Source organism: Ovis aries, chromosome 1, assembly GCF_016772045.2.
Source record: "Ovis aries strain OAR_USU_Benz2616 breed Rambouillet chromosome 1, ARS-UI_Ramb_v3.0, whole genome shotgun sequence".
Classification (NCBI taxonomy): domain Eukaryota; kingdom Metazoa; phylum Chordata; class Mammalia; order Artiodactyla; family Bovidae; genus Ovis; species Ovis aries.
The window spans coordinates 204,248,753-204,267,098 of NC_056054.1; the positions used below are offsets into that span (position 1 = coordinate 204,248,753).

At 34.2% G+C, this 18,346-nt stretch overlaps 1 protein-coding gene across 4 annotated transcripts in view; it reads right to left on the minus strand.

The window, feature by feature from the left end:
* Positions 1–18,346, minus strand: part of KLHL24 (kelch like family member 24) — a 37,009-nt gene that overhangs the window by 6,025 nt on the left and 12,638 nt on the right. For all 4 annotated transcript variants that reach the window (XM_012098166.5, XM_042233885.2, XM_042233869.2 and 1 more), the window contains 4 exons: positions 10,541–10,725; positions 9,290–9,408; positions 5,736–5,924; positions 4,610–4,798 (listed from right to left, as the gene is read on the minus strand). In XM_012098166.5, coding sequence (XP_011953556.1) covers positions 4,610–4,798; positions 5,736–5,924; positions 9,290–9,408; positions 10,541–10,725 — 682 coding nt within the window. The remainder of the gene's footprint in view (positions 1–4,609; positions 4,799–5,735; positions 5,925–9,289; positions 9,409–10,540; positions 10,726–18,346) is intronic.

Consider the following 18,346-nt stretch of genomic DNA (forward strand, 5'->3'; position numbering starts at 1 on the left):
GGTCGTGGCTGAGAAAAGAGTTTTAGAAACTTAATGGTAGTTCAACAAAAATATCCTTGAAGAGTTGCTTCTCCTATTATAGTACAGTCCTTTACTATAAAAAGTGTCTATTACATGATCAAGGGATAGGAACATTATTAGTTATATGGGATTACCCTCAAGTTGAACGAATGAATGAGTTATAAGTAGATTAATAAAGCACTGTTACTAGGGTGCCTTGGTTGGGGTATAGAAACTCCCCAAATAACATTTTATAGTTAACTTTCTACACAATGATATTCTTAGCTAAATTTACTCTTATCTGTCAATAATATATATTTTGCAAGGATGCTACTGCTGCTGCTGCTAAGTCGCTTCAGTCGTGTCCGACTCTGTGTGACCCCATAGACGGCAGCCCACCAGGCTCCCCCATCCCTGGGATTCTCCAGGCAAGAACACTGGAGTGGGTTGCCATTTCCTTCTCCACTGCATGAAAGTGAAAAGTGAAAGGGAAGCTGCTCAGTCGTGTCTGACTCTTTGCGACCCCATGGACTGCAGCCTACCAGGCTCCTCCGCCCAAGGGATTTTCCAGGCAAGAGTACTGGAGTGGGGTGCCATTGCCTTCTCCATTTGCAAGGATGAGTGATTCTTTAAAGAAAGAAATTACACTAAAACTGTCTATTGCATAAATCTGTTTATGCTGCAGGTCAATTATCTTCTATTTAAATTTCACATTAATTCAGACAGTTATTGTATATTATTATCCTGCTTCCAGATAACCAGCAATGGATAGGTTCTACCAATGAGTACAGCAAACATTTTTACTTGATCTGCTATATATAAATTTCACTCTGGTAGAAAAAATTAAAGCTTGGTGGATTTATATAATAGAGGATAGTATTTTTGGGTCTAAAAGAATAAGTGAGTACTTAAAAATGCCTACATTAGAGTTTATATACACCCAGAATGACTTGGCCCATTATCACTGCTGCTACTGCTAGGTCACTTCAGTTTTAAATACCACAAAAAACAATATACTTAGTTTTCAAGTACAAGCTGGCTTACACTATTGAACTTCATAGTCATTTGGATGATGATTCTTAAGCTATATAATTATAGGATATTGTGTTAACATCATTTCTTAAAATAGTGCTCAGAATTAATTGAAACAAGCAATCTTCAAAACTGGTATTCACTCGTATCAGGAAATGACTTGCATAGTAGTTTATTTTACTCTATGATAGTCTCAAGAATAATGGCAGCTAGTAATAAAAATAACTTAATAACACATGAAGTTTTAAATGTTATTTTTCATGACTTAAATGAAACACAATTTTAATATTGTAAAACATATCTCTCTCCTTAATTATTATATTTAAATAATGCTGAATCATTAAAATGCCAACAATAAAGAAAAAGAATCAGATTTCTTTTATTATTCTAAACTTTAATGACATTTTAAATACCTACTCCACTGAAGAAGGCTAAAAAATACTTCATCAGTCAGTAAAAAAAATTTCACAATTAAAAAAATATGTTCCTGATGAAAATTAAAAAGCAAAGTATGTTTACAATATCAAGTTGTAGGTTTTAGGAATTATGCAATGTCAAAAGGAATGAAAATATCAAGGTACAGCAGGGAAAAACGCTGGGTCCATTATGATCGCACAAAAAGAGCTCATTTTTTCAGCTCTTTTTTGGTCATTCAATATTCTAAGCACTTAAAAACTGTAACCTTTGACTCAAATAGCTTTCTACCATGAAATTGGTAGATTTAATGAAAGTTGATTTATCTTTTCATTTGATTAGTATTAAAAGGGTAGGCAAAGACTCACAGATGGTTCAAAACTTGCCTATCAATAATACATACATAGATACATTTAGAGGTACTGGCTATAAGAATGGCCCAGGGGAGAAAAGATAATCCCAGAAATCTCAGTATTTTTTGTTTCAAGAGATTTGACATACTAGTCTTAAGACTTCAATACAGATTTAATATATTTCTGATCTAAATGTCCCTTGAAATTTCTGAAGTCACTACCAGGCACTGTCTAATTAAGGAAAATGTGCCATATATGTCCTTTTGTTTTTCCTTAATTTTATCTCAATCATTTAGTTAAAGACATATTCTTTAGTATATTATCATATGTGAAATAGATCGCCAGTCCAGGTTCGATGCATGAGGCAGGGTGCTCAGGGCTGGTGCACTGGGATGACCCTGAGGGATGGGATGGGGAGGGAGGTGGGTGGGGGGGTTCAGGATGGGGAACACATGTACACCCATGGCTGATTCATGTGAATGTATGGCAAAAACCACCACAATATTGTAAAGTAATTAGCCTCCAATTAAAAAAAACAAACATGTTCTTTATATGCCCTGTGTTATGCTAGATGCTGGCAATTATCTTCCTAAGCTCTGCTATTGTTTTGTATAGTACAGTCAACTTCTCAGTGAATAGTAGCTCTTAGTGAAAATGCGCTATGTTTAAAAATATTCACTGTAATAAACCAATAAAAAAAAAGCTTTGGTTAAAAAATTTAGAAGTAAGTGTAAACACTTGTCATACAGCTGGACGTGACCATAAGAAGAGTTCTTCTGTCGCAGGGCACATTCTCACCTGTCTCTTGTAGGAGGACAATGAACTAGAGAATTGAAGTTCATTTTATTTAAATGTGATGTAAGAGGGACAGAAGACTATGTTCCCTTTGTACCATGAAACTGAAGATCCTATTATGTCCCTTTCATCAACTGAGGCAATGTTACTCTGAATACATTACTAACTGGAGACTATATTTCAATGTCAACAGCTTCAGAAAAATAGTGTTATACCCAAACCCCAGTCATTATCCTTACAGTCTATATTTCTTATATTGTATATAAAATTGTCTTAACATCAGGACCCTCTGTTACTTCACTGTTTATTCAATAAATATTTACTAATAGAGGTTAAGTATAGTGACAGATCAGAAAGAAAAGGCATTAATTCGGAACAAGGCAATCTCAGATTGTTATAACTATGCAGTGGTCCTTGAAAGACAAGTAGATAAGGTAGAAAAGGCATTAAAGCTAAGCGGACAGAATGAACAAAGGCAAGAACACATACCATCTGGATAGCAAATGCAAGCAACAGATACTAGTGGTAAAATGGGTTAGAAAAGCAAGACATTAGAAGCTTGAAAAGGGTTTCTCCCCCACCCTCCCTTCTCTGGGAGGGGAGAAGGGCTAGAAATTGATTTATAATTGATTACGTATACATGATAAAGCCTCCATAAAAATCCCAAAAAACAGGATGTGGAGAGCTTCTAGGTTGGTAAACACATCCATGTGCTAGGAGGATGGAGCACCACAAATCCATGAGGACAGAAAGTTCTGTGCTTGGGATCCTTCCAGACCTGACTTGTGGGTACCTCTCTATCTGGCTGTTCTTCTATGTCCTTTGTAATAACCTGTAAACATAAATGTGTGTTTTTCCTGAGAAGATGAATTGAATTCATGGAGGGGACTGTGAAAACCTTGATTTATAGTTGATTGCTCAGAAGTACTGGTGACAACCTGAGACTTGTGACTGGCATCTGAAGCAGTGGCAGTCTTGTGCAACTGAGTCCTTAAAATCTGAAGCTAACTTCAGGTTGTGTCAAATCTGAATTGAACTGGAAGATGCCAGTTGGAGATGGAGAGTTGACTGGTATGGGAATAAACTCACATATCTGGTGTCAGAAGTGTTATAAATAAGGGAGAAACAGTTTTTTCTATTCACTAGGTTGTTTGGAAACAGAAAAAGTAAGCTTGGGGAAGAAGGTGAATTCTGTTTTAAGTCTGAAGGTTTAGAACATATTAAATAGGCAGCTGGAAATTTGAGTCTGGAGCAGAGGAGGGAGGCTTTAATGGAGAATAAGATTTGAAGTCCTCAGTACTGACCAGGAATGGAGTATAAACTGGGAAAAGGGCAGGGAAAAGAGGCTCAGGCAATATCCATATTTAAGGGTTGGGTAGAAAAAAATCAAGAGAACATGAATGAGACTCAGAAAATTATTAGTAACGACCTTTGTGGGTACAACACCTCAAAAGTGGTATGGGTCGAGCCAGATTTCCAGCATCAGGGCCATCAAATATTTTGATGGTGGAAGGAAGGAGGGTAGAATTATGAATTAAAAGGCCAAGGGAACGCCTTTTTGGGGTGGGGTAGAAGCAGAGTAAGAGTACAAATGCAGTGTGAATGAAAGAGAACCAAGTGCAGCCATTTTCTTTATAACAAAAGAACAACATGTTACCTAGTTTCTAACTGCAAAAGCAAAGAAACCAGTTTGGGAGGATTTCTTCTCTTTTGAAATGTACAAGAGAGAGGGATAAGAACTGGAGCAGGAGTCTGAAAAAGGTTAAGGGGGAAAAAACCCAATAGACATAGTACAATACCTAATTTACCATGGGACAGTAAAAAGTTATTTCAATAATCCATTCCTCGGGAGCAGTTCAAAACAAGTACACCATATGCTATACATGGAACTTTGAAAGAACTGTGAAATAATCCAAGTGTACATGAAATAGTGTGAAGTTACTGTATATTCATACTGGTACTGTACTTGGTCTCTCCTACACTGATTTTTCTTTTTGTCTGTTTTATGTTATTACCTGTCGGCTGAATGTATTCTGTACATGCATCCAGTAATCTTCAACTGGATCGTAACAGTATATTGCCTTGGTCAGTCCACCAGCAACATATATCAGGTTGTTTAAGGATACAGCAGTTATACACCTCTTGGCAATAGGAATAGCTGCACGAAGTAACCAAGAATTGGTTTCTGGATCATAGGATTGAACCTAATAATATACAGAAATATTTAATTAAAATTTCTCAACAAGAATGCAAATTTACTTAATAAAAAGTTTGCCAATATACAAAAGCATGATTAAAATAAAATTCTATTAATTCATAGAATTAAGGGAGGCTGGCTTGAGAATGAAATATTTGAATTATCAAGCAGAACAGAGTGACAAACAAACAGATTGTTTCTAGGATGAATGGCTAATGGCTACTGGGTTTGCTTTGTTCCCATTAAAATTAACATCTGGATTTTTAAAAATTCTGTTACATAAGATAAGTATGCCTCAATTTGAATACAATTTCTTTACATATTTAGGGAGTCTTTTCTTCAAAAGAATACAAGTGAACCTCAATTTACTACACTTTAAATTATCACAAGTTCTGAATTAATGAATTCTAAATATGTAACATTTGACATTACATTAAAATTTCAGAAAAAATTTATTGATTGACAAAATTTAGTAAACTATTGTTAAATCAATCAGGCATTAGATATTTGTCTCCAGAATAAACAGGTTATTTTCAGAGCTGTCAGTATGGCACATGTTCTATTGTCCCAGGAATTTAATGAACTGCAGCAGCTTTGAGCCATCCTATGTTTACATTAGAGAGGTTTTCTTTCCCTATCTTTGTTCTAAAGAATATTTTCAAAGTACATAGAAAATGACCCATTTGAAAGCAGTATAACTGGTTACTGTCTCACCCTTTGCTAGTTTACTTACTAACTGTATTCTGAACAAATAATTTTTTGATTCTGTAAACCATTTCACTTTAGTAACCTGAAACTTAATGTTTTCCTCCCAAAGTATAAAGTACCAGACAATTTTTAAAAGGCCTTTCACACTAGGGGACCAAACTACCTACTTGTTAGGCCGTTTCTATTTCTCTTCTTGTGTGTATCAGTGGTTATTTCTGCAAGAAAACATGGCTTACCTTATCAGAACAAGTATTATCATCAGGTCCTCCACCAATCACAAACAATTTGCCTACACAGCTGGTCACGGCAGGAGAACTTACTGCTTCCTTAAGGGGAGCAACTTCAGTCCATCGATTTGAAAAGGAATCATAACATTCTACGCTGCTAAGTCTGTTTTGCCCATCATAGCCTCCAACAACATATACCTACATGTAAAATACATGGAAAAAACTTAATTATCAAAAGTTTGAATTTTTAACTAGTCGGCTAAAGAATTAAGGGATCTCTTCCCTTTAAAAGTTCCTGGTAACTGTAAATGCAATATATTTAGCTCCATTTCTGGACCTTTTAAAAAATTATCATCCTCTCACTACCACCAAGGAGGTATTTTAGACATTTCTTTTCATAATAGCCCCATCCAATGAAAATTTTAATACCACAGATATATTGTATATGTGTTTATGTACTATATGTATATCTCTGCTTTATGCACAAAAGGACATGTATGGCTTGAAGTAAGAAGCAATCTTTATCCCAGTAGCAGTAATACTACTTGCATTGAGAATTACAGGATTTAGCATAAATGCTCATATTCAAGTATGGTGAAAATATTTGAATATTATAAAGCTAGACTAAAGCTCTAAAATAGAATAAAGCTAGAAACTAAAATACTAGGTAAGGATTACTAGACTGTGAGATCTTTGAAGGCAGGGCCTATTTTGTTCTTTTAGTTCCTATAAAGCCTAGAAAAGTACCTGGCACATAATGAACTCTAGACTGTATATTACAAAGAGCTTTCATATACATTTTATTTTCACAAATATGACAAAGTAGGAAAAGTGATCAACAGGCCATTTATTAAATCAGCTACATGCAGAATAATCCATTAAGCATCATGAGATACACAAGAAATCTTTAACCTACAGAAGCTCTCCAGTTTAACATCTACAATTCTTTTAATGAACAATCATCATCAACTTTTCTCTGCATCTATATCTAACTATTAAGTTCTACAGAGCCTTCTTTCACAGCATCTCTCACATCTGTCCCTTCCTTTTGTTTCCTGCTGCCACTATCCTTCCTCAGGGTCCGTATCATTTCATACCTCTCAATCTCCTCCTGGTCTCCATTCTTGTACTCTCTAAACCATAGATTAATCTTCCTAAAATACCTCATCAATTCCTTTTACTAGTCTAACAATGAATGCCAAATGGTCAAAGCCAAACTTTATATTTACACATTGTCACTCAAGTATGTCCACAATCTATCTTTCTGTACTCTTGCAAATTTCCTTAGCAGCCAATATTACTTCAATTTTGCATTTCTCACATTTAAAATGATCTGTTGGTGGGTCTGTTCTCCCAACACCATATAGCCCAGAGAGGTTAGGTAACCTATTCAAGGTCATGCAGCTATGGAAGGGGTACAGAAACTGAGGTATATAGTACTTAAGGGCACAGCTTTGAAGTCAGGAGAGGTAGAGTCCACATTGGCTCTGCCACTGCACATAAGACCTTGCTTGGGCAGTTTACCTATACTCTCTCAAACCGTGTCTTAATTTCCTCAGTCTAAAAATGTATACAATAATAGTACCTATCACATAATTTTTAGGGTTAAACTTTAATACTACACTACTTGCATAAACTAAAAATATATGCTATGAGCCTCAAGATAAAAGGCTCCTAGATTGAGAAAATCTAAGCTTTTGCCCCTGCTTTATCACTTTCTGTGCAACCTTGAGCAAATGACTCCATATCTCTGGATTCAGTTTCTTCATAAATTGAAAAAGTTACATTAGATATTTTCTAAGATTGCTTCTTGCTCTAAGATACTATATTCCAAACCACCCTAGGTTTCCTTAACAGTAAACATTTATGCTTTAAATAACTTTACAGGTTGGAATTCAGCCTTGAATGTAATTTTTGGGATAACTGTTTTCCATGAATTGAGTACTTGCTGTGGAAGGACAGAAGAAATCCTTTTATTTTTTGAATTAGTGCTTCCAAGTTTTGGGTAACTTCAAGTCAAGTATACTAATATTTATCAAGTAAATTTGTGTTAATCCATAAATGATGTTTGGAACATCAATCATTTTCATACACTTTTCTATGTTCAGAATAAAGAATTATAATGTTTTTAGTCCGACTTCATCTCTTTCAACCCCTTAATTATTTTACCTGCCCCTTTTATGTTGTCGTTCTTGATGTATAGCTCCCAAAACTCTATTAACAAACCAGTGGTTTTAGAAAATACTGTTAGTATTTTATTTTCATTATACCTACCTTAAGGTCCTCATTATTTCACTAGTTTTGTCAGTGGCAGCAGCACACCAGATAAGTACCCTCAGGAATTAACAGTAGCTTTCAAACTGTACTTTGAGAAGCTCTACAGTACAGAGTTTTAAAGAAGCTTTTGTGGGGAGATAAGAGGGAAGGAATGAGAACTGATAGGTGACTGAGTGGGAAGAGTTCCTGGCATCATCTCTGTTCCAACTAGAGCAGTTCTGCTTTCTCATTGGTGGCTCTAAAATGCCTCCACGAGAGGGCTTAAGAGGTAGCAATCATTTTAGTAGAGGGTATCAGGGGACGAGGGAGCCTGGTGGGCTGCTGTCTGTGGGGTCGCACAGAGTCAGACATGACTGAAGCGACTTAGCAGCAGCAGCAGCAACAGGGGACAAATAAAAAACATTATGTGTGATATATTCAGTTTCTTGTGATAACCTATAATGGAATATAATCAGCAAACAAAACCCCTAAACCACGAATCACTGTGCTATACACTTGAAATTAACACATACTGTAAATCAACCACACTTCAAAAAAAAATGTGCAAGCCAAGTATGTTGCTTTTACTTAGACTGCTCAGCAATCTGAAGTGGCTTTGGAGGAGCTGATAGAGACGGAGGCAGGAAAAGAATCCAAGTGAGCCCTTGTTACACAGCTGTATTTTCATCTGCTTTGTGTAACAGCTTTTTATATTAATTTAACTTGAAAAAACTGGTTGTAGTTGCCACTAGTCTACTAGTGATTCTCAAAGTTCCTTAGGACTTTGAATGGTCCAGAATCAGATTATATGTTTTTTATATTTATTAGCTGCAGCCAGTAGTAACTTTGCTTTAAAATAAGCTGGTGAATTTATCTTAACACTTATTTGCTTTGTCCCTACTTGTACAAATAATAAAGATAAAATAATATGACTCTAGATAAATATATCTTGGCCTGAATGCTTAAGTCAGTAAAAGGAAAAAGACTGCTTGGATTAGACACTAGCCTGTTTTTGTACTTGATGTACTTCTTTATTTTCCAGTGCTTCTCAGGCATTTAGAAGCCAATGGTGCATTAGAAAAGAAATGTGCTGCACTGCTACGAATTCCAAGTTGGGAGAACAAAATATCCATTCAAAAGTACAGTGTCAAATTGTTTATATCTTCAGTTTATGTACTGAGGTTAGAAATGAAAGGAAATACAAGCTGAGTCCAAAATACCCAGAGGGTGAGTAAAATGAAGGATTCATCTGTGGTATTTATTCTGGAAAGGTACCAGCAATAATAACAAAAAGTGGTTTCTCTTACTTTACCAAGGAGGACAGCCATTTTGTGACGCCATCTGCCTTTATTTAGAGAAGCAACTCTGATCCAAATATTTAACTGTGAGTTATAAATCCAGACATCACGTCCATTGATTCTTCCACCTATAAATGCAAAACATTGCACAAACACTAACAAGTATATCACCAAGGGATCTATGCCAAAGGCATAAATAATGAAAACTCTGAAATATTCACCCAGTCCAAGAATTTAAGGATTCAGTTCAATAAATAAAACAAAGACCCTTAAAACTTCAAATGGCAATAGATCACAGAGCAGATTTAACCTTGTCTATTGTTATTTTGAGAAATAATCATTACATGCCCCAAATAATAAAATGTAGAATGTGAATCTTACTATTCTAATTTTAACGTAGAATAGGAGAATTTTACAATTTTACTATTCTACATTTTATTCTGTGGTAAACCTGGACAAAAGAATTATTCTAGAAAGATTTTTAAAAATCAGCCATTTTTTAAAAAAGTATACCACTATACAAAATAATGTGTTGTTATATTATTCAATGCATAATAACAGAGTAACCTGCGAAACTGGTAAAATTGTTTAATTAACAAATTTAAAATTATAGACACTGTAGTTACACTTTGCATAAATCTGTCACATTATTGTCTGTTGACTTTAGACATAACATATCACGTACTATAATGAAAGTTCAAGTTAAGAATTTTAAGAAAAATCTTATTTCATAAACTTTGGGGAGAATTCCAGAAAACATGGGTGGATGAGAGATGCTTAACTCTGAGCACTCTTCACTTTATATACTTCACTGTGTTCCTTAAAGTAAACAAGTTTTAAAAACTGTACATATTCTATATGCATTTGAGAGCATTTAAACATAATATGGCCTACTGTACAGTACAGGATATTACAGTCAATATCCCTATGATAAATTATAATGGAAAAGAATATGAAAAATAATATATATGTATAATTGAATCACTTTGTTGTTCAGTAGAAATTAGTAACAAGAAATCAATAACATATTTTAAAAATATGATATGGTTAAAGACATTTTCTGGTGAATCTTTTGTAAATCATTCTAAATTATCTTGTACCTGTTTTTAAGAATAATAAGTCAGTTTCAGTTTTATTTGTTGTATAATATGATCTGATTAAAGTGGGCATCTCTACTTTCAGTCTTTTGAGACACTGTCATGGTTTAAAATGGCCAAGCTGTGATTAAATTAAAGTAGCTACGTAACAGTTCTTTATTACCTGAAACAAGAATGTCATTCCTTAGAGCACAGACTGCATATTCTGATTTGGTAAATTCGGGAAGTTTAGCCAAAGACTTCCACTCTCCTGTTACAGGGTCGTAACACTCAGTGTATGGAAGATTAAATCCTCCAACTCTTTCACAGCCTCCAACGACAACTATCACCTCAGAATAGCCAGTTGACCTAAAATAATTATTATAAGAATGCATAAATAACAACACACACACCATTGTTTAAATTCCTAAAAGCATACTGTTGTCATAAAAAAAGTGGAACATTATTATAAACTTAAGTTTATTTTCTGAGTATGTGCCAACCAATAGAGGCTATCAATTATTAACTTTGAGAACATTTATAAGGGGTTTAATAACATAATCTTTTCACAGAAAACTTCTATGGGTACTTTCTCCATGAGTAGCAGTCCAAAGATTATACCTAATTGAACTGGAACCCTGGTAATATTAAGGATGAGTTTCAAATGGAATCTCAACAGCAATTCAGATAAGCATAACCACACAAGATAAGACAATGCACTTTTTCAAGTGTAGGAAAATGGTGCTTTTTCATCAGATTGTTAGTTATAAAAAAACAAATTCACAGTACAATTTAAGTATCCTTTAGAGGAATACATGTATTTGTTCAGATATCATTTTGAAAAATAAATTTTTTTTTTACCGCACTACACAGCTTTCAGAATCTTAGTTCCCTGACCAGGGATAGAATCCACGCCCTCAGCAGTCAAAGTGCAGAGTCCTAACCACTGGACTGCCAAGTATTTCCCTAAAAATATTTTAACTTAAAGTAAGGTAATCCAACTCAAAAGGCTAGGTGGTCTCCAAAGATGTTAACAGAGCTTTATTATAAAGAATGCTACAGGAAAAAGGCAAGATGAAAAATTGTACAAAAAGTCTGATCAATACTATGTAATTAATGTGTCTGGAGAGATCACAGCAAAGTGCTAATGATGGTTTTCTCCCGATTGTGTGGCTTTCTCCTTTATATCAACACAAATTTTCAAAACAGTAATGAGCATGGGCTACTTTTAGAGTGGAAAAGATAACTTTCAAGTACCCTAAGGGAATCCTGAGGTTTATGTTAATTACAGGCTTCTTTTACTTTGTAGCTTAAACTTAAGATAGAGACAGGAAAAACTAAAAGCTTAGCCAAGCTTTTTCTTTTTGTTCATAAGGCTCATGGAAATAAAAAGTCTTGTAATTACATTTTATGGCTGCTACAACGTTAAATCTCACAAACAAAAATTTTAAAAATCCCTCTTCTCTTACTTAAATGAAGAAAAAAAGATCAGGTTAAAACACTTATTTGTAGTTTTAGTCAGTGTGATGTTTTACAATTTCACTAGGAAAAAACAGAATTGAGCAGCGTTGGTATATCCCTTTGATAGAGCTGCTATATTCTAGCTATACTTACTTGCAGTTATTTCAACTAACAATCATTCACCTAGTCAGTCCATGCCAGGCATACTTTTTCCATTATAAAATCAGAAATAAATATCATAGAAAAGAATTCTGTCCACAGATGCAATAAAAATTACTTTTAAGAACCCAGAAAATAATATAACCCTAATCTAGTATATAGTAAAATGTTATCAGAAGGACTCAAATACTATCAATAATATTTACTATTTTCCAAATAATTCCAAAATGAAAATATTAAAAGTAAATAGTAGATAGCATCAGTTACTTAGTAGTATAACTAATGACCAGAAGATATCCTTTTTTCCATATTAGTATTATTTCCTTAAATCCTACTTAAAGTACTTCTAAGACAAACCCATGTGATAGTCCTCAAAGTCTTACCTATTGATTGAGCAAAACAAAAACTGCTAAATACTGTTACTGGGTTTGAGTCACTCCTAATAGTTTCAATACAAAATTAAGGTAATTCTGATAGAATTTTGTTTTATACTTTCTTTGGGTTTCCCAGGTGGCACTAATGGCAAAGAACCTGCCTACCAATGCAGTAGATGTTTAAGAGACACTGGTTCAATCCCAGGGCTGGAAACATCCCCCAGAGAAGGGCATGTCAATCCACTCCAGTATTCTTGTCTGGAGAATCTCATGGACTGAGCCTGGAGGGCTACAGTCCATAAGGTCGCAAAGAGTCCAACACGACTCAAGAGACTTAGCATGCATGTTATAGCATTTTCCTTGTTTTATACTTTCCCTTTTCTTGAATTTGCTTGGTTTCCAAGGCTTCTTAGCCCAATAAACATACCTTGTCTGTTTTGCACCTTGGGACAAGAGAAAACAGCACAAAAAGCTAATGGCTAAAACATTTAGTCTTACTAAATAAAGGATTATTTCAGTGCCTGTGTCTATTTATCTGAAAGGATCAGCAAACTAGTAGTTTTGCCTAACTGAAGGTCTCATTTGCAACCAAATGGCTTTTAACTTAATTTGAGACAAGTCTGGTGCTCTCATTAGAGACTATTAACTCAATATAATAGCTATTTTTATTTCTTGAGCTTGGAAAAATACTTATCTCAGGCAGGAAGATGATTGCCTTAAAGGAAATGAGTTGCTGCAGCTGATAATGGTGACGAGAATAAAAAAGCAGCCAAGATGATAGTATAGGATGAATAAAATTCTAGATACCCATGCAATCTATTTTTAGAGACTATGTTACTTTATTAATCTTTTAAAGTGAAAATTCTCATTTTCTGCTGTAACAAACTAACAAATATTCACGGCTTAAGTATTAAGCAGTATTAAGTCTTGAGTATTGAAATTTGGGTATTAAGTCTCACCACTTGTTCCTAGGAAAGTGTGACAAGAAAATTATTTTTTTTCTACAGTGGTAAATATTTTTTCAAAAGTCATCATACTCTTTTATCATAAACTTGAGAAAAGGTTAAATTAAAAGATCACATTCTTTGATTTATGTGAAAGGAAAAGAAATATTCTAAACCATATGAACAAAATGTATAGTAATTGCCAGGTTCAGTTAAGAACCTCAGAAAGATTTGCTGGCCAAAATAACAGACCTTCTTACTGTCAATGCAAACATGCCAGGGACAGATGAACGGCCAAATTAATTTTATCAACAAAAAGGGGTCTAAGGGTGATCCTTGGTAATAAGAAAAATGACTGAATACATTTAGAAAACACAAAAAGAAATGTTTCCATATAGTGGGAAGCTGGAAGGAAGAAGGGAGCGCTATTAGTGACACAGTCTATTCCAAGACTCAAAAATACCTGAATACCAAGTCATTGCACCAAAATAATCAATTCAAATAGAGATATGAGACTTTAAGCCCTAAAGAGACAAAATGACTCTTTAGTGTGTAGGATACGACAGTACTAAACTCAATGTATTAAAAGAGGGGATTGATTAGCCCTATATACAATAAATAAATGAATGAACAAATGAATGAAAGAGTAAGTAATCACAGAGGCAAACATTTTCTGTGTCCATTCAAGTAACTTGTCTAAAGGAAAGGAGAAGCTTAGCTAAGCTAACTTGAACATTACTGGTTCTTTGGTAAGAATATTTTATGGTGGGTGAGACTTCCTCACACTATACTAGCTGGGAAGAGTCTGGTTCTAAAGGTCTACTAGGTCTCTTTGTCTAGATTCCAAACAACCTTTGAAAACGTTGGCTTCCCAACTGGTAAGTTGCCCACAGTAAGAGAATATGCTGGCTGCATTGACTTAAAATATCTTTTGACAGTTCCATTTGAACCATTCCATTTTTTGGAACAGGTGACAGTTCCATTTCTTATTGCAAATACATATATATAAACTAAAAGATAAATGAATTAATCAGTCCCTCATGATTAATGTTAAGTCTGTCCCTGATAGTCTGATCTTACTGTATCCAAAAAACAAAAGTTCCTGAGCCTAGAGGAATCACTGGGTATGGTTCATCAATATAAATGTATATAAATGACCCCATAAAGAGGCTTATGACAGCCATAAACCATACGGCTTTCTAAATTTAATGAGGACAGTTTCAACTTGTGTGGTAAGGCTTTCTACCTGAAACTGTAATAGGCAAAATGGGTTCTATAAGGAAACAGTTGTACAAATTGAAAGATTCAAATATTTACTCTATTTAAGAATTTATTATCAGGAACTACAGGTATGCTTATATAGTCACAAAGATATTTATCTCACTGGTAAAAAATCAGGAAGAGTTTAAATGTGGGTGAGATGGTTATGGTACTATAGATTTCATGTCATGAAAATGTTTACCATATATTAAATGATAACAGCAGACTACGATATGAAATAGATTACAACTTTGTAAAAGAAATAATAAATTCTTAGAGAATGAAAGGGAAGAATAAAGCCAAATGCTACAGTGTTACCTCCTAGGCAGAAACATGGATGTTATTTTTTGTTGTCTCCAATGAACACAAATTACTCCATCCCTTCCTCTTGCCTCAAGTTAAGAAAGAACAAAGGAGAAAACCCACACTTTACTATTAATAGCCACTATCAGCTTGTCTGCTGTCACATATGGGACAAGAATTTCAGCTATCAATTTTCTGCTACATGATCCTACTCCAAGGCCACAGGTAACTCTCCAGAGAAGGCTGTCTGGATCAGAGATTATCTTTCCACATGAGAGGGAGACATTCAGTGTCTCTGGACTGACCTTGTAATATAGAAACCAAATCCCATGAATGGTCCTATTTAACCAGACTAGTGAGAGACAATAATGAAAATATGCAGAGACAAGCAGAGGCAAGAGGTAGAGATAGGGCATGGCTAGATTTCTGATGGATTTTCAGTAGCCTGTTCCAGTCTTCTTGTAAATCCTGTTGACCTTCTGCCCTTAGGTTCTACAAGATAACGCCTTCTTATACCCTTTTAAAACATCTCTCTCCCTTCTATGCTAACGCTGGTTTCAATCACTTCCAGTCAGAATTTTGATACACTAGAGTCCAATGAAGTGGAGAAAAAAACAACCTATAAATGGTTTTCAAACTTGGAAAACCTCAAACTTTCACATGAAAGAAATGCGAATCAAGATTATGGGACACTTGCTCATTATTAGAGAAACGCAAATCAAAACTACAATGAGCTATCACCTCACACTGACGGAATGGTTATCCTCAAAACATTTACAAACAAGAAATGCTGGAGAGGGTCTGGAGAGAAGGGAACCCTCTTACACCGTTGGCGGAAATGTAAATTTGTACAGCCACTATGGAAAACAATATGGAGGTTCCTTAAAAAACTAAAAATAGAGCTACTATATGATCTTGCAATCCCACTCCTGGGCATATATCCAGAGAAAAACATGATCTGAAGAATACATCCAACCCAATGCTCATTATATAGTAACTAATTATTAGACAAGATTAGTAGGAAGTATTAGAAGAAATAACAATTAACAACATTGTTAATCGACTATATCCCAATACAAAATATATATCCCAATACAAAATAAAGTTTAAAGTTTGAACAAAAAAAATTTTGTTTATACAAATTTTCACTTTTCCAGAGTAGCAAAAATTTACAAAAACTATTAAAATACTGTATAAGGAAAGGAGTGAAGAAATGCGGATTTTCATATTTTTGGAAAAGTATAAATTGGAAGTCAATTTTTATATCTTGGCAGTTTTTAAAATGTACCTATTTTATGACTGAGTGATTTCACTTCTAGCAATTTATGCTATAATTTATCAGACATATGTATAAGAGTATTCACTGAGCACTGTTTGCAATGGAAAAAAAATCTAGAAACAACTTAAATGTACCTCATTAAGAGAGGGATTAAATAATTTATGGTATCCATAAATGTGATACTATACAACTCTTAAAAAAGAGTGAATTTGAAATTTTCCATAATGAAGAGTTAAAAAAAAAAAAAGGAACAAAGACCTATATGTGTTGATATATAAGAAACTCCAAGATACTTTTAGGAGATAAAAATAAGGTATACTACCATCTGTATAAAAAATAGTAAGGACACGTGTACCCAGAGACAGACACACACACACTTCTGTATACAAAGAATATTTTTTAAAGAGTGAAAAAACTGGGAACTCTTTGGGGATGAAAGGGTTATATATATATATACTGATATATCAAGGGTCAGGTAGAGGGAGACTTTGACATTACACAGTACTTTAATATAAAAATGCATTCAAAATAACAATGAACTAACATGTATAAAAATGGTAGACCATGAATCCAATATAGCAGATATCACTTAAGAGAAACAGAAACTCAGAACATTGAATTCTAAAATAGTATTTCTTAAAGAAAAACTTAACCTTGGTCTTCTCGTTGATTTATTCAATAAAAACTTGAACCCTTTCCTCATTATGGCAATAGGTTCCTATTTTCATTATATAGTAACTGCTTATTAGACAAGAGTAGTAGGAAGTATTAGAAGAAACAAGTACTTAATTAACCAATTCCAAACTCAAAATGATGAACTTACTAGATCACAGCTATCTCTATGGTTTAATGGAGTATTGCAGATTTTTTCCGTAGATATGAACAGTTTATACTTAAACCACTTGATAGCAAGCATTTATGTCTCTCAAACTATAGTTCCTATTCTATAAAAGTATAGTGCAAATTTTAACTGTATTTTGATTATTCATGAAACTAGCAATAATTTTTATTAAGCATTTTTGTGTCCAACACTAGGCTATGCCTTTTTCACACAGTAGTTCTAATCCTCACAACAGTCCTACAGGGTAGATGGTATTATGCTTATTTTACAGATGAGGAAGCTGACACATAGAGAAATTAAAGTGCTTGGCCCAATGTCACAGAATTAACTAGTTATGCAGAGGTAGGTTGTAGTTCAGGTCTCTCTGATTCTGAAGCCAGTACCCTTAACACATCATGAAGCTTGCACTAGGTGTTTACTAAAAACTTATTATACCTAAGTATAAAGATTTAAAGTTGCATAACATATATTAATAAAAACAACTATTCTTAAGCTTTTTACTTCTGTGATAGGTCTCCACTACTTTTTCTTTACGGACACAGGGTTTACAACTGGCAATACTGATTAGCAAAGCTTTTACTGTCTTATGTTCTATGTCCTCTGTCTAGAAAACTGCCATCACACTCTTTCTTTCGTTAAAAAAAATTTTCACACTCTGTTTTTAATACAGTGTATCTTGGGGTTTTCGCTGTTATTTAAGAGACACGTGGGTATATACAGGTGTCACTGTCCAGTATGGCTTGAGCTCTGGAGAATATCTGGCACACAATAAACACTAAAGAAATATTGGATGCTGTGAGAGTATAACCTAACTATACAGTGGTGGGTTTGGACTGTCATCGCTCTAATCAAGAGCTAATCTTTATATCACTAATGGTAAAACAACCAGTTATGCTGTCTTTCTCCTAATGTACATACATTACCTAGAATGAATTCTAGCAAAAAAGTATTAACTATTCACCACTGAGCTGAAGCTAACTTTCAGTTTCCAGGAAACAGCTAAATGCAGCTAAGTGATATCACAAGGAAGTGACCAGACTAATACACATCGTGGAGTACTTTTCTGGACAACTTGCCCATGAACAAGTAAGATTCATGAAAAAGAATGAATGCTTTGGAATAAGAGACTTCATGGAAATAAACAGATGCAATGATCCTGTACTAGTCCTGGACTGGATTCAAGTTCATTAAAAAACAGCTTGGAAAAGACTGGGGGAACATGAATATGGACTGGTATTAAATATTATAAAAGAATTATTTTTAACTGTGAGATTTATTTTACCTATGTTATTGTTTTAAAGATGCATCTTCAAATATATATAAATGTATAACTATACATATTACTTAAAAAAAAAACATTGGCTGAATG